The 26,162-nt window shown below is 41.7% G+C and overlaps 1 protein-coding gene across 1 annotated transcript in view; it reads left to right on the top strand.

The window, feature by feature from the left end:
* Nucleotides 1-26,162, top strand: part of grik3 (glutamate ionotropic receptor kainate type subunit 3) — a 561,495-nt gene that overhangs the window by 259,128 nt on the left and 276,205 nt on the right. Inside the window, exon 9 of the mRNA XM_068011169.1 lies at nt 6,744-6,857. Coding sequence (XP_067867270.1) covers nt 6,744-6,857 — 114 coding nt within the window. The remainder of the gene's footprint in view (nt 1-6,743; nt 6,858-26,162) is intronic.

The raw sequence follows: 26,162 nt of genomic DNA, 5'->3' as shown, positions 1-26,162 counted from the left end.
GTGGCTCCAACAACACTCAAGAAGCTCGACACCATCCAGGACAAAGCAGTCCGCTTAACCAGCATCCCATCCACCACTTTAAACATTTACTCCCTCCACCACCAGGGTACAATGGCAGCAGTGTGTGCCATCTACAAGATGCACTGCAGCAACTCGCCAAGGCTCATTCAACAGCACCTTCCAAACCCGCAACCTCTACCACCTAGAAAAATAAGACAGCAGATGCATGGTAACACCACCAATTGCAAGTTCCCCTCCTAGCCACACACCTCCTGACTTGGAACTATATTGCCATTCCTTCACTGTGCTGGGTCAAAATCCTGGAACTTCCTGGTGTACCTACACTACATTAACTGCAGCGGTTCAAGAAGGTAGCTCACCACCACCTTCTCAAGGGCAATTAGGGATGGGCAACAAATGCTAGACTTGCCAGTGATGCCCACATCCTGTGAATGAATAAAAAATAGCTTGTGAGATTGAGCTGCTTATTTAACAATTCGCAATTTATGTGACATATAACTTCCTAGGGAATGTTGCTGGTTATGGTTTATTTTGCACAGTCTTGCAGTTTAAAAAAAGACTCATCAACCTAAACAACAAGTCTAAAAAAAAATGAGTTGCAGAACAAGTTTATTAATAGATGCTGCACATTAATACAGGTTTACAGTAGAATATGGTATACATAAAGCACTAGTCTTTGTTATCGAAAAGGAATTTCCTCTCGGCTGAAGCTCTTTAGTTCAGAATCCAGGAGACCAGCAATTATATTACTAAATCTAGCTCCCTTCCCCTCCTGGGAGAATTGCAGTCCCGTCTTTTCATGGGTTTATGATTTTGCACCAGTTAAGGAGTCAAATATATGAATGTAAATGCTGGAGAGGACTCACAGACCACAGATCAACGTAAAAATGGCTCCAGCTTCTCTGTTTTCTTGCTAAGCCCAGCCCTAGTGAAGAATGCTGCACAATTACTTTGTATAGTATACAAACATTTCTGGGGTCCCTATATAACATTACCCAAGGTTACACCAGGAATGATTGGGTGGTTGAGCTTTATTCTCAAATTACATATTTATTTTCCAATGTTCATCCCCTCCTGAAGGCAGTTACTTGATGCTAGTTAAGGTTCCACAGGTGCTGGTCCTCTAATGGGACCTCACTCAAATGCTCATTCATTAGTCAGGATCAGCTTAACATGATTTTCACACTGAGCCAGAAACAAACAGAATCAGGAATATTAGGTTAATTTCTGTGGGATTGGGGATCAAACAGCTAGCCATGTTGAGTAATTTGAATGTAGCTACTGTACTCACTGTTTGTTAGTTTGTCCTGGTAAGAAGCATAATATGGATTCTCATTTTAATGAAAGACTTAATTATAAGGCTTCTGGAGGCCACATGTTATTTTGTATATAAACCCTAGGTATCTCTTCAAATAAAAGCACAAGTAATTTTAACAACAGCAAAAGGGCCAAAGTGCCAAATAGTCTACCCTTTTTTCAAAGATCAACCAGTACCTGTACTTATATATCTGCCTCTCGTTATAAATCAAATTCTTCCTTTCTGCAGAAATACATCAACTTGTCTCTTGAAGCCATTTACATTGTCCAATTACTTTTTTTTTAGGAATTTATTCCGCAAGCCTATTCTCTTTTTTGTGGAAGAGTTCCACCTAATTTCCCTTCTTACTCTCAATTTATGCCCTCTGGGATGTGAACCCTTCACTGTAGTGGACAATTAGCCGAGATCAATGCTGTCAATTCTCTTCATGCATTCTTGACATCTTCAGCTAAATCACATTGACGTCTCTGATTTCCAAAATAATGAGCTCAACTTCCTAATAATAACCTTTCCTCATAATTACATTCTTAATCGTCAGGTTTTTTGTTGTCGCTTGTATCTCTACCTACTAAAAGGCAATTATATCCTTCCTGTCATTAGGTGAACAGAATTGCACAAATTCTTCCAGATGGGGTTTGATCAATGTCGGATACAACAACAATACAACCTCTTTTTGATTTGTACTTTATCTCTTTTGAACGTAGCTATGCAGTATGCTGATCTTATATAGATTTATCTGCTATAAACCTAAGATCTCTTTCCTGATCAATATAGTGCACCATGTTTCACTTAGCTGCTACTTCAAAATTTGGTTAAGAAAGAGGAAGAAAGGACAATGAGAAATGAGAGGGCATTAATAAACTTGCAGAATGTGCATGTAATTGACAAATTAATTTCAATATAGATAAGTGTGAGATGTTATATTTTGCTGCCAGGAGGACACATACTGCTTGGAAAATAAGGGGGTAATTTTAACCATAAAAAAACAGGTGGGCTGGACTTGGATGGGATGTTAAATGTTAAAAATTTCAAACCCACCTCAACCCCTCTGATTCCAGTTTCAATGGAGGCAGGAGAGTGGTTGGGCAACCAGTCTGCTCTCAGGTGGCAGATTGTCCATTTAAATATTATAATGAGGTTCATATTGAACCTGTCTTCGAGGATCTAACCCTAGCAAGCTGGGTTTCCTGGTTCTTGGGAAACACAGCAGCTAAAGGGAGGAGAGGACTGCTGTGTGGAAAAGGTAAGTGCCTTTAGAGTACTGCTTGCGGGCCAAGAGGAGCACCAAGCTTACCTTCATTGCTGCCCACCATCAGAATCTACACCCCTGATCCAAACACCTCCCACCTGATCGAACTTCCTAGGATCGGAGATCACCTACACCCCTACCCACCGCTAGCAGTATCGGACCTGTCTTATCCCCCCAGAATCAGCGAGCATTTCCCTCAAGATCTAGACATTGCCCCATACCTCTTCATGCTTGCACTAACCCAGCTGCAGGTTCCCTAACAGCTCCTGGCCTGCGGTCACCTCCAGAGCATCCCTCGTCCAACAGGGAGTCAAGCCTATCAATCAGGCTGGCTTTTGGGCTGGGAACCTGTTTGATAAGAGAGATCCAAGTTGTGGATTTCTGTGTTTCTTGAACAAAACTCCTCCCCCTTAACAAAATCCATCCCAGTCAAGGTCGGGGCCTTAAGGGTCTAAATGGGGTAGAGGAGCAAAGGGATCTAGGGATACAAATACACAAATCACTAAAAGTAGCAACATAGGTTAATAAGGCCATAAAAAAGCAAACCAAGCACTGGGGTTAAGTTCTTGAGTGATAGAATTGAAAAACAGAGATGTTGTGTTAAACTTCTATTATACCATGGTATCACCACACTTGGAGTACTGTGCAGAGTTCTGATCTCCCATGTTATAAGAAGAATGTAACGTCACTGGTAAAGCTGTAAAAAATGATTCCATGGATGATACTAGAACTAAGAGGCCATTATTATAAGGAACAGCTGAACAGGCTGGGGCTCTTTTCTTTAGAAAAGGCAAGGCTGGGGTGGGGGGGGGATGACTAATCAAAGTCTTTAAAGTTATGACCTGGTTTCAGAGGGTAGATGTTGAGAAGATGTTTCCACTTGTGGGAGAGACTAGAAATAGGGGTCATAAATATAAAATAGTCATTAATAAATCCAATGGGAATTCAGAAGAAACTTCTTTACCCAAGGAGTGATAAGAACATGGAACTCACTGCTACTTGATGTAGTTGTATTCAACAGCGTAGATGCATTTAAGGGAAACTAGACAAGCACACAAAGGAGAGTGAAATAGAAAGATATGCTGATAGAGTTAGATGAAGAAGGGTGGGAGAAGACTTTTGTGGAGCATAGATCAGTTGGGCCAAATGGCCTGTTTCTCTGCTGTAAATTTTGTAGTTCTGTGTAAACAAGAGTAAGAGTGAGGGACAGAATGAAGGAGACAAAGAAAAGTGACAGAGCGAGAAGGGATGGACAGTGAGAAAACCTGGAAGGAAGGACGTTTAGCTCAGCCGAAACATTTCTGAATGTGCTTGTACTCTTTCTCATGAGTTGCTCTATTCCATTTTATTTTCAGTTGCAAAGTTGGAAATATTGCTTACTATAGCCAAATCCAAGTAATTACTATATACCTCAATGAGAAAGAAACCCAATACCACCCTGTAAAGCAATCTGCTCTACCCTCTTTTCCATCTTGGAAAGTTCCCATTCAAGGCTACCCTCTCTTATGTTTTTAAGTCAATATTCTACTTACTACAAGAGTGGAGCTAGAATTTGATATGTGTTTCACTGTTATTGCCTCTTATGCTGGGAAATTCCAGCTTTTACTAATATCAGAAGAATGATCCAGGTGTCCTCTTACTAAAATGTCCTGTGGAGACAATTCTCCAGAAATATTGGCACACTCCCACCAACTTCTTGCAAATATTGATGCACTCCCAACAGTCCAACGTTTTAAAGACAATGTCAATTACCGAAAGGAAACAGTACGAGAAAAACAGAATTTTATAGCATCGAAGGATGCTATTTGGCCCATTGTGCTTGTGTGAGTTCCTTGCTAGAGGAATGCAAAAATTAAACCCACTCAACCCATTCAACCAATCCATGTGGCAAAGCATTAATTTCTTCATCAACTGTCTATAATCTCTCTCTTCACTCTTAGTGGCAATTTTAAAGTGATAACCCCTCATCATTGACTCTCCAATCAGAGCAACTAGTCATATGCATCCAATCTATCAAAATCCTTCATAATTTTAGCAACATCTGATACATCTCTTTGCCTTCTCTGCTCCAATGAAAATAATCCAAGTAACTCAAGTTTCCCCTCATAACTGGTATCATTCTGGTGAATCTATGCTGTATGCTTTGCATAGATTACACAAAATATTCAACACAGAAACAGGCCATTCAGCCCAACCAGTCCATGCTGGCATTTATGCTGCTCTCATACCTCCTCCCATCCTTCCTCACCTAACTCTATCAGCGTAATCTTCTATTTCCTCCTCCCTCATGTGCTTATTTAGCTTCCCCTTAAATTCATCTATGTTATTTGCCTCAACTACTCGCTGTAGAAGCGAAAGCCACATTCTCACCACTCTCCGGGTAAAGAAGTTTTCTCTGAATTCCCTATATAATTTCTTGGTGATTATCTTATATTGATAGCTTCTAGTTTTACTCTTCACCACAAGTGGAAGTACAGTCTGTGTCGATGGCTTTCTAGGCTTTAATGTCCTTTCTATAATGAGGTGCCCAGAATCACACACAATGGGCTGAATGTTACCAGCCCCTTGCGGTCAGCAATGTTGAGAAAGGACGCCACATACTACTGGCGGTGGGGGGACCTCAGTGCGGTCCCCTGCCGCCTGGCGGCGGGCCCTTCATTTGCATATTAAAATGAACCTAAATGATATACAAATAAACTTACCTGCAGGTGGCAGCCATCCCACACCGATTTTACAGCCACCATTCGTCCTTTGCGCGCCTTTGGAACTCCATCTGGAGTTCCGGGGTGAGAACCTGGTGGGGAGAGGGAGGAATAAAATTTTCAGGGCGGGTGGGGGAGCAGCAAAAATAAATGCGATTGGGTGAGTGGATGGTGGGAATAGTTTGAAAGCTAGAGGAAAAAAAAGTTTGTGGGGGAAGGTTGTTATGGCAACTTTAATGTTTTTTGCAGGGTTTGTACAAATATTACTCTGATTATTCGTTGGTGGGAGAGGGGATTTGAAGTGTGCATAACATTTTTATCAAAAATCTTTCAAATCTTGCCACTTTAACCATTGTAATTTAAGTGAAGGGCTTGAAGCCCTTTAAAACTCGGGCCAGCACCTGCACAGTGGTGCCAGACGCCGTTGCCGAGGACATGGCGGCTGTTCCCTCTATTTAAATAAGGCCCCATGCGTAATATCACAGGGGTTCTTCGGTGGCATTTCTGTGTTGGAAAGCTGCCAAGTTCAAACGTGCAAATAAAATTCAGCCCAATAATTTAACTGTGGCGTAGCAGCAAGAGAATTAATTTTGCTCGAAAGTCAACGAATACAGAAAAATAATAAAAGGAATATAGGATTCTTGAGACACAGTCAAGCCCGAGACACCCCTGGGTTTGCATTGTGGATTGTTAAACTGTTGCTCTGTAATTCACTCTCAATGGTATCTACAGATGAATGACAACATGAATTCCATTGTTATTCGTCACACAGATAACACGTAAATTTCCAATTAAAAAAGGGAGTCACACAAAGGTAGTAAATGTGAATGTACAAGATTAGTTATCTAACTCACACTAAATAAATAACAAATCTAAAATAATGCTGTAGCAAGTGGGACTATTTAGCAAGGAGCTGTGAGCTTGTGAAAAATAGCTAATCAATTAACTGGCCAGATTGTTGGGGCTACGTACATAACACTTACAGCTCAACTCTGTAACTGGAGTTCCTGTTTTTGGTACTGTCGGCTATGATTTGAACACCTCTGTAAATGTAGATGCTGAAGGATAAAATTGAACTCATAGAAGAGATAGTGCATGCCTTCCATAGACCTTAACCCATGCCCTGTAATCTAACTTTTATTCTGTGATTTCATCTGTTGATACAGAACCTTGGTAAAAGAATTCTGAGAACCCAAGTATCTAACCCAACTGCACCTTCCCTGACCACATCAGTGTTTTTTTTTTCAAATATCTCCACTATATATATTTAAATAAATACTACTGAGTTTTGTTTACCACATGAACAAACATATTAGCATGTCCACTATTGATCTTCCGAGACAACTATAGAAAAATGTACTTTTCATTTTGTACAAGTATTATGTCCTGTGAATTTGCTGTTGTGTGTCTATGCTTAGTGATATTAACTCTGTTGTGGTCTTTTCTCACACAGGTTGGAACCTGGGACACATTCAATGGCTTAAATGTCACTGAGATTTCCAGGGGCAGTGGAACTAACATAACAGATTCATTAACAAATCGGTCGCTGATTGTGACAACAATCCTGGTAGGTGATTCTGCTACAGATTTCCTCATTTCTTCTGACAAATAGGTTGTCTAAAGCAGAATTCTGCATAACAAGGCATTCTGATCCAAACTCAAAATTAAAATTAAGTTCGGGATCTTAAAATCCCAAATTTCAGGATACAAATCCTGACCTGTCTTCAAGCTTTTTAAACTATTAGATTTGCGATAACAGAATCTATATTTACCTCTATCGGATTCAGGTCATAATCAATCTACGTCCATCATTTAAGAAATGTGGCCAGTTGTATTCAAATTTGAAATGATCAAACCAGTCTTAATACTCTTACACAGCAAGAGCTCTCCTACATTTGCAAAATGAGTCAATAACTGTCCAAAGCTTACAGTGGTACCTATTAAACTGTCCTGTTCTCAATAGGTAGATCTGGGAGGGAGATGGATTGTTGAATGAGATTTGCGGATTTCAATATTCATTTCACAGTCTCAACTAATTTCCTCAAGATCATTTTGTAATATTTTATTTTTAACCTGTACTACAACAAGGCTACAAAGCTGGGCGCCATACCAAGAGGAGCTATCAGGGTAGGAGAAAGGACAAAGGCTTCAAAGGTGGAGGTGAAGGGCTGATTGAGCACATAGATCACTGTAGGATTATGGTGAATGGAGGCCCCACTCTCTTTCAGTGCCATCTGCCATGTTTGGGGTGGAAACTCGACTCCTTATACAGCCTCACAGAATCCTGAACATAAGGGGGGGACCCAGCACATGCTTGCTGGAAGAGCCACAGGCTTTTTGAGCACCACAGAAAGCAGCCATTTAGCTCATCATACCTCTGCTAGCTCTCTGAAATAACCACTTAATTCTAGTCCCCTGTCCTTGCCCCACACCTTTGAATATTCTTTTCTTTTTCAATTATTTATTTGTTTTCCTTTGAAAAGCTATTATAGATTCTGCCTCTGTTACCGATCTGGGTAGGACATTCAGCCTCTGCATGAAATAATTTCTCCTGATCTCCCTTTGTTCTTTTAAAGATGATATTAATCTTAAGTCCTCAAGTTGCCAATTCACCAACCAGAAGAAATAATTTTCCCTGATTTATTTATCAAAATCATTCATCATTTTGAGCACCTCAATAAAATATCCTGTTAGCTTTCCTTGTTGTAATGAAAAGAGCTCCAGTTCTTTTCATAACTATCATCTTTCATCCCTGGTATAATCTTTGTAAATCGCTTTTGTATTGTGTCTATGGCCCTGACATCCTCCCTGAAATGCCCAAAACTGGTGCAATATTCTAACTGTAACCCCTAAGTCTCTCTTCCGTGCCACTTTTACTGTTTATTGTATATGTTATCTCTTATCATTCCTCACAAGGTCTATCACCTCATATTTCTCCACATTAAACTTCAATGAACATCATTCTGGCCAATCTAGTAACCTGACTAAGTCTTGCAGAATTCATTTACAGTCCTCTTCACTGCTAATAGTACTTCCAATATTGTGCCCTTCTGCCTGGTTCCAAATCATTTGTGCACGCTGAGAAAAGTAATGTTCACAACACTGAATCCTGGGGGATACCACCATTTGCATTCAACCTGTTTAAAAAAAAAATTAATTTACCACTTCTGTGTTTCCTTTTAGCCAATGTCTATCTGTGCCATCACACTCTCTGAAATACAACGTGGAATCATAGCATGGTGACAGAGCAGAAAGAGGCCACTCGGCCCATTGTGTCTGTGCCAGCTCTCTGCAAGAGCAACTTACCTAGTCCCACTCTCTTGCTTTTTCCCTGTCGCCCTGCAATTTTATTCTTCAGATAATTATCTAATTCTCTTTTGAAAGCCATGATTGAATCTGCCACCATCACAGTCTCAGTCAGTGCATTCCAGATCCTAACCAATCGCTGTGTAAAAAAGTTTTTCCTCATGTCACTGTTGCTTCTTTTGCCAATCACCTTAAATCGGTGTCCTGTGGTTCTTGATCCTTCTGTCAACAGGAACAGTTTCTCCCTATCTGCTCTGTCCAGAACCTTCATCATTTTGAACACCTCTGTCAAATCTCCTCTTAATCTTCTCTTCTCTCTGGTGAACAGCCCCAGCTTCACCAGTCTATCCACATAACTGAAGTTCCTCATCCCTGCAACCATTCTTGTGAATCTTTTCTGCACCCTTTTTAATGCCTTCACATACTTCCTAAAGTGTCTTAATTTTATCAACAAACCTTCTATGCAGTAATTTATCAAATGCTTCTTGAAAGCCCATTTACAGAAAATACGCTGTAATTCCTTTATTAATACACTCTACTATTTTGTCAAAAATTATACTAAATTTGTCAGACATAACTTAACTTTTACACGTTTATGATGTCTGTCTGAATTAACTCAATTCTTTCCAAATGAGTATTAATTTAATCCTGTATTACAACCTCTAGAAGCTTAGCCACTACCACTTCAGCTGACTGGTCTGTAATTATTTGGTTTATCCTTTTCTCTCCTTTTAAACAACCCTCCAGTTAATCTGCTGTTGGTTGAGCAAGGCTGCAATGCTGACCAGGATGCTTCCCTTTTTCAAATAACACCATGGCATTGCTACTAATACCAGCTGTGGCTCAGTTAGTAGCACTTTTATCTCTGATTCAGAAGGTTGTGGATTCAAATCCCATTAAGCACAAAATCTAGGTAAGACTTAGTGCACTGACAGAGATCCTGCCTTTTAGAGGAGATGTTAAACCAAGGCCCTGTCTGCTCTCACAGGGGGACATAAAAAAATTCTATTACATTATTTTGAAGAGCAGGAGAGTTCTCCTTAGTGTACTGGCTAATATTAATCCTTCAGTCAATTTCACAAAAATAGATTATGTGGTCATTATCACATTGGTCTGTATAGGGGTTTGCTTGTACAATGTGGCTGCTGTATATCCTACATTACAACAGTACTTCAAAAGTACTTCATTGGTTGTCAAAAGTGCTTTAGGGCATCCTGAAGTCATGAAAGGTGCTACATAAAGGCAAGTCTTTCTACCTTCTTTTAGACAAGAAGGCAGATTTTTGGTTTAACGTCTTACTTGCAGTACAACACTTCTGACAATGCAGCATTCCCGCAACATGGCACTGAAGTGTTTGCATTGATTGTTGTGTTCAATTTCTTGCATAGAATTTGAACCCAAAATCTTCTGACTCAGAGGTGAGAGTGTTACCAAGATCACGTTCAACAAACAATAATATACTGATTGATTTCTCCTCGAGAGTGATATCCCTGTATTCCCTCTGAATGTTGTTTTGTCCTTTTACAACAGAGGGTAAGTGAATGACTGGTTCTTAGATCTTTGTCAATTATGCTTGGAGCCAGCCATCAAGAGCCACATAAGAGCAGTCTGAAGACATCTTTACATGCGTTGCCTTTTCCCCTGTAGGGACATGCCTGGTCATTACTTCTGCAGTCAGACCACTCCATGCCATCAATAGTCAGTCCCTAAACATGTTGCCTCCCAAATAGCACAGTTAATCATCAGATTGTATCACTAACCTTCATAAAATTGGTGTATTTTCAGACTAAGAAGTCAAGTGAGTAGAGTTTCTACTTTGGGTGTAATTGGGAAATTGCACCAAAATTGTGGTTGAAGTTGTGTTGGTTGTGTTTACTAATCATAAGTGTGAAATCTTCAATGACCAGCACAATTGGGGAGCATATTGGTAGATAATTGTTTTCTTTCCATTAAAAAAAAACTCCTTGTTGTATTTAAGGATGATAACTTGGTGTAGTTTTATTAAGACAGCTGAAAATGGGTTCATCACCAAAACTAAGCATTGTTAATGATAATGTACGTTCCTGGACCGATGAGAAAGCTGATGTAACTTCACTGAAAATGACTTTAAAAATCTATACTGAACCATTTAATAGTTAACTTGTTGTGCACTTGTCAGCTTCTTAGTAAATTACCTTTTTGGTATGAAAGAATCTTCCAAAACAGTGTCTGTGCACCTAAGAAAATGACTACAATTTGAAGAGCCTTCCCTAACCAAGGCAATTGGCAGAATCTCACAATTTTGACCTGGGCGTGTGGTCAGTTTTGCGGATGGAGCCTGATTTGGGTGAACTGCATTTTACACAAATGGAAACTATCTCAGAAGGCATAAATATAAGTGGTTTTGGGTGCCATTTGCTTATCTTTAAAATTCCCCAATCTTTTGTGCTGTTTTTTTGCCAATTTCACTTAGATTGCACGAATATTACTGGTGTAAATAAATGGAAACTCTACCTCAAGATCTTCAAAAAAAAAAATTGCACTTCAGGCAAAATTGAAAATACAATTTCTTCTCATAAAAATAATGCTTCCAAGAAATATGGCACAGATTATTAAACTTTCTACTAGGATGGAAATATAGTTTTAAAGGAAAGTGAGAAAAATCTTTCACATATTCCTGAAGTAATCTACAGACCATAAGGCTATGAAATTGAGAGCACCCTTGGTTGTAAATGCTGCTGTGCAATCTATTATTTTTTGACATGTTGTCTGAATGGGATCCCTGTTTATTTTCAGTATCAAACTTTCTATTACAATGTGAATCAGCGGTTAACAGAATTCATCAAATAAAATAGGAACACCTTCAGAGAAAAGTGTATTGATTATAGTCATCACGGTGAAAGTGGTAGAGATCAGGGAGAAAAACATCAATTCTCGTAATTCAGTAAAGCCTATTTCTGCTACCAACAGCCATGATTAATCTTTGTCTTAGCGAAATGTAATGCAGCAAAAGAAAGGGTGGGTAATAATAAATAGGTTGAAAACCTTTGTAGACTTTGACTTTGACACAAACACAATTCTTGCGCTCATCTAGCTAATAGGGTGAGGAATGTTCTCCCAGTGGTGTATTGCCTTATCAATGGATCTTTGGATAGCTTAATACATTCTCACAGGGCTGATTGAGTGCAGAATTGTTTTTTAAAAATGCTCTGAATTCTAACTTTTGCTCTTTAGCAATGAAAACCATGACTATTAAAGTACTGGGCAGTTTGAACAAACTGAAAGAATTGTGGGTGAAAGAATTGTCAAGAAAACATGACACAGAGTCAGCCTGAGAAGTTGAAGCTCTATCATCCCTCCTTGTAGAGGTAGTGGAAGGGTTACACTAATAAAACAACAGTGGATACAAGCCCATTCACAACTGTTTTGATGGAAGTGCTGAATCAGCAATTTCCACAGCCTCTGGGGCATCCCCGGGCGGTAAATGAGACAATGTGATTGCCCTGACCTCAGCACCCACACCCCTGAATTTCTAAGCCATTGTGTCAAAATGCATCATTATACCACTTCCTGATGAGGAAATTTCACATGGATCATTCAGTTTTGCTCCCTCTTCAAAGGTATTTTGCCAAATAATTGTCATAAAATTGCCATCCCTTCAAGCCCTTTACATTCATCAGCTAGAAGAAGCAGTTAACTAGCCTGGATTCAGAGCCTGAAGATTGTTTTTTACTCATTCATGGGATGTGAGCATCGCTGGCAAGACCAGCATTTAGTGCCCTAGAGAAGGAGGTGGTGAGTCACCTTCTTGAACTGCTGCAGTCCATGTGGTGTAGGTACACTCATAGTACTGTTAGGTAGGGAGTTCCAAGATTGACCCAATGATGATGAAGGAATGGTGATATTTTTCCAAGACAGGATCTTGTGCGACTTTTATTTATTTTTTTATTTATTTAGAGATACAGCACTGAAACAGGCCCTTCAGCCCGCCGAGTCTGTGCCGACCAACAACCACCCATTTATACTAACCCTACAGTAATCCCATATTCCCTATCACCTCCCTACACTAGGGGCAATTTACAACAGCCAATTTACCTATCACCTGCAAGTCTTTTGGATGTGGGAAGAAGCCGGAGAACCCGGCGAAAACCCACGCAGACACAGGGAGAACTTGCAAACTCCGCACAGGCAGTACCCAGAATCGAACCTGGGTCCGTGGAGCTGTGAGGCTGCGGTGCTAACCACTGCGCCACTGTGCCGCCCATAAACTTGGAGGAGAACTTGCAGTGGTAATGTTCCCATGCATCTGCTGCCATTATACTTCTAGACAGTTGAGGTTGCAGGTTTAGAAGGTGCTGTCATAGAGGTCTTGGCGAGTTGCTGCAGTTCATCGTGTGCATGGCAAACACTACAGCCATGGTGCTTTAGTGGTGAAGGGAGTGAATGTTTAAGGTAGTGATGGGTTGCCAATTAAGCGGGCTGCTTTGTCCTGGATGGTGTCAAGCCTCTTGAATAGGAACAAACATAGGAACATAGGAGCAGGAGTGGGCCATTCAGCCCATCGTGCCTGCCCCACCATTCAATATGATCATGGCTGATCATACACTTCAATGCCTTTTTCCCACTCTATCCTCATATCCCCTTATGTCATTTGTATTTAGAAATCTGTCAATCTCTGCTTTAAACATACTCAATGACTGAGCTTCCACAGCTCTCTGGGGGTAGAGAATTCCAAAGATTCACAACCTCTTTTCTCTCTCCTTGTTTGACCACAGCAGGTTTAATTCTTTCTTGAAGTGAATGTACTGGACAATTCAGTGGGTGTTTGATTACTTATTTGCTATGATCATCACAAGACCAATTGGAAAGGTTTTCTTGAATTAACAAAGGTTAACTTTACTGTACCTAAACTGAACTAATAAAAATAATAAATGTGCCAATTTTCACTAACATGCACACACTGGAGGTTTAGATGCACACAAATAGGTTAAAGAGTGGGAAAAGGTAGATTAGTTGAGTTAGAGTCCATAGAAATGAAGGTATACAGTCTATGGAGTTTGGTGATTCAGATGGCTTCTAGTTGAATTCAGTGGTCCTGAGGCTTTTAGTTTGAAGAGTTTGATGACTGTTCCAGTGAGTCACTAGGAGATAGTGATGAGCATGATTTTCTCCAATGGGGTTTCTGATTGTAGCTGGAGTATGCAAAGGTGGCCAGTATACAAGCAGGATGTGAAAGCCTTCAAACTGGAATGGAGAGAGAGAAAGAGAGGGACACCCATAGGTTCTGTTTATGTCAGAGTCCAGTTGCTTCTCCTCTGCTGCAGAGAAAACACCAGCTTAAAACCACAGATGGGGAGGGGCCTGTCACATGACAGTCACTCAGTGATTCAAACATAGCAGTTAGCAGTATTTCTCTGCTTGCTGAAAGAACAGGTAGTTCCTTTAAACTTCCTGAGTCTTGGTTCTTGCTGGGAAATACAGCCAGTTCATCCTCCTCCTCACAGTCATTTACAAAGTAGGATACAGTGTAGCAAAATAGGTGATCATCTTAAGCTGCCAGCTGTCATCCTGTTTTAAGTATTCTTTTGAAATTTCTTCAAAAAAAAAAATCCAATCTCCAGTCAGTGGATCAAGGAAAATTATCATTCAACAGAGCACAATGGCGTAACACCTCCGCACCAGGTGAAATGAAATGTGACAACAGGAACATTTCATTATGAGGCCACAAATTTTTAAACAATGCTGTGTATACACAAGCATCAGTCTCACTGTCATAGCCATACTCTGTTTTTATTTAAATCCAGAATTATGCACAAGCACAACTCGGGAACTCCAACTGCTTTGACTGGGCTTAATCAGCTTATGCTCCAGCATACACTGAATTTCCTTGTGTATTTCTAAAATATCTTCCTTTTCCAGTTTCTCTATATCAGTGAACTCAACCCTGGATTCAAAGTTATTCATAACTTTGTGAAAATCATGCGGTGCTTTTGGTACATGTTCTTCTCTGCGCCAATCCAGCCTGGCCCACAATTACTCCTCAGTTAAAATACTTGACTTGCAGTCACCACCGCCATCACCACCCTCCAAAACTACCACAAAAACCTTTTTGGGCTTTGGGTTTTCCTTTGGCTTTTGAGCTTTTTTGAGTCTCCCTTCAGAATTTAAATATTTAATTTCTAAGTCTTCATTCTGAATTTCTGTCCCAACATGGGTCAGTTTCCTGGGACCTAGGTGATAGGGATTTTATTTTATGGGACAGGACTCTTCTACATCCACATGGCATATGGTTAGAGTTGTGCAACCTGGTTTGTCCCTACAGATCCCTTTAAATGCTGTGAGCAACCTTGTTAAGTCTCCTCGCTGTTATGCATTTAAATAGGAGAGTACGGTATCTAATTTCTGTAACATTTAAGTGTCAGCTAACTGGATGGTAGATGGTTCGATTTGGGAATCCTCCAGGTCTTCTCTAACTCACCCTCACTGTCCCTTTCGCCCTCCTGACAACCTGTGCGTGTTTGTCCCCTTCCCGGCTATGATAACATTTTAACATATTGATGTGACACAGCCTTTGCTTTTTCCTATAATCTGGGGTGTCAATTATACAATTCACCTGGCTAATTCTCTTTACTACTCTGTATAGTCCACTGAACCAGGCTTTCAATGGTTCTCCCTGTATTGGTAATAGCACTAACACATGGACTCCAGGCTGAAATGTTCTGGCATGTTTATGCACCTGCCTTTTCATTGTTGCCTGGGAGGCATAGGCTCTCTTGAGCCATTTTCAGAACATGGAGATGTAGTCTAACAGGGAAGATACGTCCCTGTGTCCAAAAACCTCTCCTTGATTAGCTTTCGAGGACCTCTCTCCTCGTGTCTATAAACTTATTCAAAGGGGCTAAAGCCAATAGATTCATTGGGTAAGTCCATGGTGGCAAACAGAAGAAATCCCAGCCCTATGTCCCAGTCATGGGGATACTCATAGCAGTATGCTCTGATCATTGTCTTTAGGGGCTGGTGGTACTGCTCCAAAGTCCCTTGTGACTGTGGGTAATAGGCTGAGGACTTTATCTGCGTTATGCCCAGATTACCCAGGACCTTCTGAAAAATACTGGACATAAAATTTTTATCTTGATCGGACTGGATCTCAGCAGGCAGCCCATATTGGGTGAAGAATTAGATTAGCCCTTCCACCACTACCAGAGATAATACTTCGAGGGATAGACTCTGGAAATCGGGTAGCCACATCCATAATAGTGAGAAAATATTGGTAGCCCCCTTTTTTGGCTGGGGTCCCACACAATTTATCAGCACTCTGCTGAAGTGTTCCCCAAAGGCTGGTATGGGAATTAAGGGTGCAGGTTTTATTGCAGGTTGAGGCTTCTCCACAACCTGGCACATGTGGCATGTCTTACAGAACTCCACCACATCCTTGTGAAAATGCTGTCTTATGCGTGCTTGGAACTTTCTGATAGCGAATTGCCCAGTCATTGGAATCTCGTGGGCTATTCTCAATATTTCACTATGGTACCTCGGCAGCACAATTACCTAGTGAACCACTGTCCACTCTTCATCTGCAGGTCTGTGAGGAGGTCTCCACTTCCTCATCAGCACCTCATCCCTTAAATAGTAGCACTCTGGAACTCCCTTTACTCCAGCTTCAGTTTGGGCAGTCTGTGCTAACTTTTTTAACCCTGTGTTGGTTTGCTGTGCCTTGACCAAAGAAGGCCTGTTAACTCATTCTCTGGATACTCTAACTTCCCAAAGAAGGTTTCAGATAACCGTACAGTAGGGTCATCTGTCTGCAGTTCCAGTTCAGCCCACTCTGATGGAGCGTGTTTGGCCATGGACCGGGTCACCACACAGTGAGGAAAAATGCAGAGAGCTTTTCCTGTAACTCTCTGTCTCCCTGATATCTTTCAGTCTTTCTAAAACCACTGGGGAAGAACAAAGAACAAAGAACAGTACAGCACAGGAACAGGCCATTCGGCCCTCCAAGCCTGCGCCGATCTTGATGCCTGCCGAAACTAACACCTTCTGCACTTCCGGGGCCCATATCCCTCTATTCCCTTCCTATTCATATATTTGTCAAGATGTCTCTTAAACGTCGCTATCGTATCTGCTTCCACCACCTCCCCTGGCAGTAAGTTCCAGGCACTCACCACCCTCTGTGTAAAAAACTTGCCTCGCACATCCCCTCTAAACTTTGCCCCTCGCACCTTAAACCTATGTCCCCTAGTAACTGACTTTTCCACCCTGGGAAAAAGCTTCTGACTATCCACTCTGTCCATGCCGCTCATAACTTTGTAAACCTCTATCATGTCGCCCCTCCACCTCCGTCGTTCCAGTGAAAACAATTCGAGTTTTTCCAACCTCTCCTCATAGCTAATGCCCTCCAGACCAGGCAACATCCTGGTAAACCTCCTCTGTACCCTCTCCAAAGCCTCCACGTCCTTCTGGTAGTGTGGCGACCAGAATTGCACGCAATATTCTAAGTGTGTCCTAACTAAGGATCTGTACAGCTGCAACATGACTTGCCAATTTTTATACTCTATGCCCCGACCGATGAAGGTAAGCATGCTGAATGCCTTCTTGACTACCTTATCCACCTGCGTTGCCACTTTCAGTGACCTGTGGACCTGTACGCCCAGATCTCTCTGCCTGTTAATACTCCTAAGGGTTCTGCCATTTACTGTATACCTCCCACCTGCATTAGACCTTTCAAAATTCATTACCTCACATTTGTCCGGATTAAACTCCATCTGCCATTTCTCCGCCCAAGTCTCCAGCCGATCTATATCCTGCTGTATCCTCTGACAATCCTCATCATTATCCGCAACTCCACCAACCATTTTGTTGTCCGCAAACTTACTAATCAGACCAGCTACATTTTCCTCCAAATCATTTATATTTACTACAAACAGCAAAGGGCCCAGCACTGATCCCTGTGGAACACCACTAGTCACATCCCTCCATTCAGAAAAACACCCATCCACTGTTACCCTCTGTCTTCTGTGACCGAGCCAGTTCTGTATCCATCTTGCCAGCTCACCTCTGATCCCGTGTGACTTCATCTTTTGCACCAGTCTGCCATGCGGGACCTTGTCAAAGGCTTTACTAAAGTCCATATAGACAACATCCACTGCCCTTCCCTCATCAATCATCTTCGTCACTTCCTCAAAAAACTCAATCAAATTAGTAAGACACGACCTCCCCTTCACAAAACCATGCTGTCTCTCGCTAATAAGTTCGTTTGTTTCCAAACGGGAGTAAATCCTGTCCCGAAGAATCCTCTCTAATAGTTTCCCTACTACTGACGTAAGGCTCACTGGCCTATAATTTCCTGGATTATCCTTGCCACCCTTCTTAAACAAAGGAACAACATTGGCTATTCTCCAGTCCTCTGGGACCTCACCTGTAGCCAACGAGGATGCAAAGATTTCTGTCAAGGCCCCAGCAATTTCTTCCCTTGCCTCCCTCAGTATTCTAGGGTAGATCCCATCACGCTCTGGGGACTTATCCACCTTAATGCTTTGCAAGACACCCAATACCTCCTCCTTTTTGATAATGAGATGACTGAGACTATCTGCACTCCCTTCCCTAGGCTCATCATCCACCAAGTCCTTCTCTTTGGTGAATACTGAAGCAAAGTACTCATTTAGCTACCGCCTTCTCCCCTGCCAGATCATTACCCAGGAGCAGGTTGACCCTGTCCACAGGTAAACTAGGACAATTCCCACAGTTACCGGTCCTGAAACAAGGTCTCACACCAGGTGCACTTGGTATAAAGGTATGGGCATATACTTTCTTCCGACACCGTTTACAAGCACTCTAGAGCTCAATGCACTCTCTGGAGGAAAGGTCATGCTTTTTCCCAGCAGAAGGAATTGGGTGGCCCCTTTATCTCTAAGTATAACTATGGGCTTACTCGCCTCACTTGAGTGGTATGGGGTCACTTTTCCTCTGGACACAAAATCGTGGTAACTCTCAGGGATTTTGTTAAGTTTTCCCGCATTCTGAGCAGTAGGTTTACTGGGTTTTACTGCTCGAGTTAAAGAACAGCTTGGTCTGCTGTGCTTTCCATCAGGGCCCTTTTCCTGCACTTTTCTCATGTACCCTGACTAAACCTATGAGTTTTCCCGGTAACTTCTAGCAGTTAGCTCGAAGGTGACCTACTTTGTTACAATGGCAACATACAGGCTTTCGGCATCACTCCTGTTCTCAGCACTTTCCTTTTTTGGCCTGAGGATGGCCCCCTGTGTTTCCAGCTCTCCCTTCTTGTTGCTGGCTGTTCATCCCCCTATCACCCTCCCACCTTCTATCCTTTTCAGGTTTTGGAGGTGACTATGTATAGGTTTCCCTTGGGGCAAGGGCTTGTGAATAAGTGTGTACATCAGCCAGGACTGATGCTTGCCGAAATCTTGGAACCTTTTTTGCACCATGTGGTTTCTTATGGAAAGGGGAACTGAGTTTTTGAACTCCTCAAGGAGGATCACCTCTCTCAGGCTTTCATAAGTGGATTCTATCTTAAGTGCCTGTATCCATCGGTCGAAAGCAAGTTGCTTAACCCTTTGAAACTTAATGTAAGTTTGTTCCGGCTGCTTTTGGAGAGTTTGGAATTTTTGGTGGTACGCCACCGATACTAGTTTGTCTGTGCTCAGGATAGCATTTTTACTCATCTCATAATCTGATGAACTCTCATCAGGCAACAGTGAATAAACCTTAGGGGCTTTTCCTGTTAGTTTGTTTTGCAATAGCAGTGTCCACTTCTGGACACTTAAACTGTTTTGAAAACTTTTCAAAAGAGATAATAATGTTTCCACAACCTCCTCATTGAACTTTGGTATCAACTGGGAGAACTTTAAGAGCTCAGCACCCGGTCCAATGCTAGTGGTAGTTACGAAAGCTAATGTTACTTTGTCTGTTTCAAATTCTATGCCTGGCTCCGGTCCTTCAGTGTCAATTTTAAAATGGTCGGTCACAAGTTTTAGGATTTCAGGCTTCCTTGCTTTTGGACAGATAGTAATCCTTGACTTTCCAGCTCCATTCCTCAACTCTTCAACAGATCGCACTTTTAACCTGGCCCAAGTTATTTCACTCTGTTCTAGGAAGGTTCTGGCCTTGAAATTGGACATTTTGGTACTCGAGCACTGAAAACTACAAGAAAACCTGTAATGAAGTTTTTAAATAATTGTTATGGATCAATTTGGTTTCCCACTTCCAATTCCCCATTTGTCTTTGTGTTTGATCCCAGGCATGAGCCTCCAAATTTCTGTTATGGTCAATTGAGGAGGGGTCGAACAGGTTTACACTTTTCCCTCTCCTTGTTTGACCACAACAGGTTTAATTCTTTCTTAAAGTGATTGTACTGGCCAATTCAATAAGTGTTTGATTACTTACTTGCTATGATCATAACGAGAACCAATCCGACAGGTTTTCTTGAATTAATAAAGAAAGAAGTTAACTTTTATTGTACCTAAATCGAGCTAAAATTAAATAATAAACAACATGCCAACTTTCACTAACACACACACTCTGGAAGTTTATGCACACACAAACAGGTTACAGAGTGGATTGGTTGAGTTAGAGTCCATTGAAAAAAGTCTGTGAGTTTGGTGATTCGGCTGGCTTCTAGCTGAATTCAGTGGTCCTTTGGCTTTTAGTTTGAAGAGTTTGATGACTGTTTCATTGAATCTCTTGGAGATAGCGATGAGGATGATTTCCTCCAGCAGGGTTTCTGATTGTAGCCAGAGTATGCAAAGGTGGTCAGTCAACAAGCAGGATTTGAAAGCTTTCAAGCTGGAATGGAGAGAGAGAGAGTCTCCAACTTATGGTCTGCTCATGTCAGAGTCCAGTTTCTTCTCCTCTGCTGCAGAGAAAACACCAGCTTAAAACCACAGATGGGGAGGATTCTGTCACAGGATAGTCACTCAATGATTCAAATATATCAGTTAGCAGTATTTCTCTGCTTGCTGAAAGAACAAGTAGTTATTTTAAACTTCCTGGATCTTGTTTCTTGCTGTGAAATGCAGCCATTTCATCTCCCTCCTCACAGTCCTTTGCAATGTAGGATACAGTGTAGCAAAAAGTGATCATCTTAAGCTACCAGTTGTCATCTTGTTTTAAATGTTCTTTTCAAATTTCTTCAAAATAAAAAATAAATTCAGATGTCCAGTCAGTGGACCAAAGAAAATTATCATTCAACAGAGCACATTGTGTAACAAAGCCATTGTAGGTTTGCTTTATCCTGAAATAATTCCATTAAGGTAAATCTTGGAACTGGATGCAACTGAATTTGCTATCAGGGGCAGGAAACAAGCACATCTATTTGACGAGTTTCTTGAATCTTGAATAATATCCGTCACCCTTTGGACTTTGGAACAACCTGAAAACACATAATGACTCTTGTTATTGGAATTTTATCTCTATAGTGATCACACTGTAGTGTACATTAATTATCTAGAGGTGAATATAGGAGTAAGTTCGCAGGTGACACGAAAATTGGTGGTGTCATAGATAGTGAGGAGGAAAGCCTTAGATTACAGAACAATATAGATGGGCTGGTAAGATGGGCGCAGCAGTGGCAAAAGGAATTTAATCCTGAGAAGTTTGAGGTGATGCATTTTAGGAGGACTAATAAGGCCAGGGAATATACAATGGGTGGTAGGACTCTAGGAAGTACACAGGGTCAGAGGGACCTTGGTATACTTGTCTATAGATCACTGAAGGCAGCAGCACAGGTCGATAAGGTGGCTAGGAAGGCATATGGGATACTTACCTCTATTTGCCTAGGCATAGAATATAAGAGCAGGGAGGTCATGATGGAGCTATATTAAATGCTAGTTAGGCCACAGCTGGAGTACTGTGTACAGTTCTGGTCACCACACTATAGGAAGGATGTGATTGCACTGGAGAGGATGCAGAGGAGATTCACCAGGATGTTGCCTGGGCTGGAGCATTTCAGCTATGAAGAGAGACTGGATAGGCTAGGGTTATTTTTCTTAGAGCAGAGAAGTCTGAGGGGGGACATGATTGAGATCTACAAAATTATGAGGGGCCCAAATAGGGTAGATAGGAAGAAACTTTTTCCCTTAGCAGAGGTGTCAATAACCAGGGGTCATAGATTTAAGGTCAGGGGCAGGAGGTTTAGAGGGGACTTGAAGAGACATTTTTTCACCCAGAGGGTGTTTGGAATCTGGAACCCTCACAACATTTAAGAAGTATTTAGATGAGCACTTGAAATGCCATAGCATACAAGGCGATGGGCCAAGTGCTGGAAAATGGGATTAGAATAGATAGGTGCTTGATGGCTGGCATAGACAGGATGGGCTGAAGGGCCTGTTTCTGTGCTGTATAAGTCTATGACTCTATGACTACAAGGACTATTCTATAAGCCTTCAAATAGTGAGAGAGAGAGGGAGGAGCAAATCTGCAGGGAAATCACAGAGGTGTGCATGAACTATAGAGAGGTGATATTGGGCGACTTTAATTAACAAATATCAATTGGAATAACGTTAGAGTAAAGGGTAAGGAAGGGGAGGAATTTCTAAAATCTGTTCAGGGAACTTCCAAGACCGATATGTTCTCAGTCCAACTAGGAAGGAGACTTTGGTGGATCTGGTGTTGGTGAATGAGGCGGCTGAGTGGACCAAGTATCTATGGGGAAATACTTGGGTAAGATTGATCATTACATTATAAGGTTTAGATTATTAATGGTGAAGAGCAAGGAGCAATCTATAGTAGAACTTCTAAATTGGAAGAAGGCTAACTTCAATGGGAGAAGAGGGGATCTAGCCAGAGCAAAATGAAACCAAAGATTGACAGGAAAAACTATAAGGAGAAGATGTTTCAGGTACAGGTAAGGTATATTCTAATAAGGGCAAAAGGTAAGGGAGCCAAAGCCACAGCTCCTTGGAAGTCAAGAGAGATAGAGAAAATGATGAAACAAAAAAGAGGGTGTATGATGCATTTCAGGTGAATATTTCAAGCAAGAACCAGGCCAAATACAATAAGGGGAGAGGGGAAGTGAAGAGGAAAATAAGACTGGAAAAGAGAGAATATGAGAATTGAATGGTAGTTAACATAAAAGGGAATCCAAAAATCTTTTACTGGCATGTAAATAGCAAGCAGGTAGTAAGAGGTTGGGTGGAACCTATTAGGGACAAAAAGGGTGATATATGCTTAGAGGCGCCTGGCAAGGCTGGAATACTTACTGAGTACTTTGTATCGGTATTTACTAAGGAAGAGGATTTTGACAAAATGTCAGGAGAAGCGGAGATGGTAGAGGTAATAGATGAGGTGAAAATTGATAGGCAGGAAAGGCTGCCTATGCTTAGGGTGGATAAGTTGCCTGGTCCAGAGGGCTTGCATCCCAGGTTGTTAAAGGAAGTGAGAATGGAGATAGCAGAAGGGCTTGTTATAATCTTCCAATATTCCCTCGATGCAGGGGAGGCATCAGAGGATTTAAGAGTAGCAAATGTGATATCCTTATTCAAGAAAGAGTGTAAGGGCATTCTTAGTAACCACAGGCTGGTCAGTTTAACATCAGTGGTGGGTTAGGTTTTAGAAACCTAAAATCTCAACAGGCACTTGGAGAGGTTTAAGTTAAATAGGGACAGCCTGCATAGATTTGTGAAAGGCAGACCGTGCTTGACTAATCTAATTGACTTTTTTGATGAAGTAGCAGAGAAATTTGATGAAGGGAAACCAATGTATGGTGTCGATATGGATTTTAAGAAAGCCTTTGACAAAGTACCACGAAAAAGCTGGTTAACAAAATGAGGCTAAGGGAATTGGAGGATCACTGTCCAATTGGATAGAAAACATATGAACGTACTAATTAGGAGCAGGAGTAGGCCACTCAGCCCCTCAAGCCTGCTTCGCCATTCAATAAGGTCATGGCTGATCCGATTGTAACTTTGACTCCACATTCCCGTCTTTCTCTGATAACCTTCCACCCCCTTGCTTATCAACACTCTATCTACCTCGGCCTTAAAACAATTTAAATACTCTGCTTCCACTGCCTTTTGAAGAAGAGATTCCAAAGAGTCATGACCATCTGAGAGAAAAAATGTTTTCCTCATCTCTGTCTTAAATGGGCGACCCCTTATTTTTAAATAGTGACTCCTAGTTCTCGATTCTCCCACAAGAGGAAACATCCTTTCCACATCCACCCAGTCAAGATGCCACGAGAACATATAGTTACAAGCCCTAACCTGTCCAACCTTTCCTCCGAAGACAACCCCATTCATTCCAGGTATTAGTCTAGTTCTGATGAAGGGTCACTGACCTGAAACGTTAACTCTGCTTCTCTCTCCACAAATGCTGTCAGGCCTGCTGAGTATTTCCAGCATTTCTTGTTTTTATTTTATATTAGTCTAGTAAACCTTTTCTGAACTGCTTCCAATGCATTTGCATTCTTCCTTAAATAAGGAGACAAATACAGTACACAGTACTCCAGATGAGGTCTCACCAATGCCCCGTATAACTGAAGCATAACCTCCCTACTTTTGTATTGAATTCCCCTCACGATAAAGAATATCATTCTATTAGCTTTCCTAATTACTTACTGTACCTGTAAATTAACCTTTTGTGATTCATGCACTAGGACACCCAGATCCCTCTGCAACTCAGAGCTCTGCAATCTCTCACCATTTAGATAATATGCTTCTTTTTTATTCTTTCTGCCAAAATGGACAATTAAACATTTTCCCAAAAAATACTCCACTTGTCAGATCTTTGTCCACTCACTTAACCTATCTATATCCCTTTGTCTCCTCCTTATGCCCTCTTCACAACTTACTTTCCTACCTATCTTTGTGGCATCAGCAAATTTGGCAACCATACCTTCTGTCCCTTCATCTAAGTCATTTATATAAATTGTAAAATTTGAGGCCCCAGCACAGATCCTTGTGGCACACCACTCGTTACATCTTGCCAACTACAAAATGACACATATGCCTACTCTCTGTTTTGTGTTAGCTAGCCAATTTTTTATCCATACCAGTATGTTACCCCCTACACCATGTGCTTTTATTTTCCACAGTAACCTTAGATGCGGTACCTTATCAAATGCCTTCTGGAAATCTAAGTACAGTACATTCACCAGCTCCCCTTTATCCACAGCACATGCTACTTCTTCAAAGAACTCCAATAAATCGATTAAACATGATTTCCTTTTCACAAAACCATGTTGACTCTGCCTGATTACGTTGAATTTTTCTAAGTGCCCTGCTATAACTTCTTTAATAATAGCTTCTAACATTTTCCCTAAGACAGATGTTAATCTAACTGGCCTGTAGTTTCCTGCTTTCTGTCTCCCTCCCTTTTTGAATAAAGGGGTTACATTCACTATTTTCCAATCCAACCAAACCTTCCCTGAATCTAGGGGATTTTGGAAAATTAAAACTAACGCATCAACTATCTCACTAGCCACTTCTTTTAAGACCCGAGGACGAAGTTCGTCAGGACCCAGGGACTTGTCAGTCTGTAGCTCCAACAATTTGCTCAGTACCACTTCCCTGGTGATTGTAATTTTCTTGAGTTCCTCCCTCCCTTCCATTTCCTGATTTACAGATATTTCTGGGATGTTACTTTTATCCTACATAGTGAAGACCGATGCAAAATACCTGTTCAATTCATCTGCCATCTCCTTATTTTCCCTTATTATTTCCCCAGACACACTTTCTACAGGACCAACGCTCACTTTGTTAACTCTTTTCTTTTTCAAATATCTATAGAAACTCTTACTATCTGTTTTTATATTTCTAGCTAGCTTTCTCTCGTACTCTAATTTTTTTCCCTCCTTATCAATCTGTTAGTCATTCTTTGCTGCTTTTTATATTCTGTACAATCGATTTACTTGCCACCCATCTTTGCAAAATATATAATTATATATATATATATATATAAAATATATAGTGACTTGAACATTGGAATACAGAGGGCTGAATTTTATGTCGCCCCAGCGGGCCGGATGGTGGCGTGGGGGTGGTGTAAAATTGAGCGGCAGGCTCTGGGAGGCCTACCCGCCTGGCTTCCACCTCCGGACAAGTTTACGGCGCGGGCGGGGTGTGGGAAACGGCCAACCCGCCTGATGCCAATCAAGGCCCTTAAGTGGCCACTTAACTGCCCTCGCCCACCTCCACGGGTGTTTTACCCATGGCAAGCGGGTGTGCTGGGGACGTGAAAGGCCGCCCAACAATAGCTGCCGGCCTTTCTGTGCCCGGGGGCGGGGCGGGGCGGGGGTGCATGGCAGTCGGGCACAGGGTGCCCAATTGAGGGCCGTCCCCACCTCCCACCCCACCCATGGGACCCAAGACACCCCCCTCCCCCCAAACGACCACTCCAGCCTCACCAGGGAAGTGATCCCACTGGTGAGGCATGTCCCTACTTACCTTCCCTCCTCGATCCATGGTGTTGGCTGAGCTGCAGTCCCAGCAGTGGCCACTGCTCCAGGTGGCGCTGCTGGGACTAAGAGCTGCTGGCCCTCTAATTGGCCGGCAGCTCTCTGAGGCGGGACCTCCTCCTTCAAGTGAGTGGAAGTCCCACCCCGGGACAATTAAAGCCTGGGGACACATAAAATACG

This window comes from Heterodontus francisci, chromosome 31, assembly GCF_036365525.1.
Source record: "Heterodontus francisci isolate sHetFra1 chromosome 31, sHetFra1.hap1, whole genome shotgun sequence".
Taxonomy (NCBI): domain Eukaryota; kingdom Metazoa; phylum Chordata; class Chondrichthyes; order Heterodontiformes; family Heterodontidae; genus Heterodontus; species Heterodontus francisci.
Note: the sequence above shows the minus strand (reverse complement) of the source record. Positions and strands in the feature narration are given on the sequence as shown.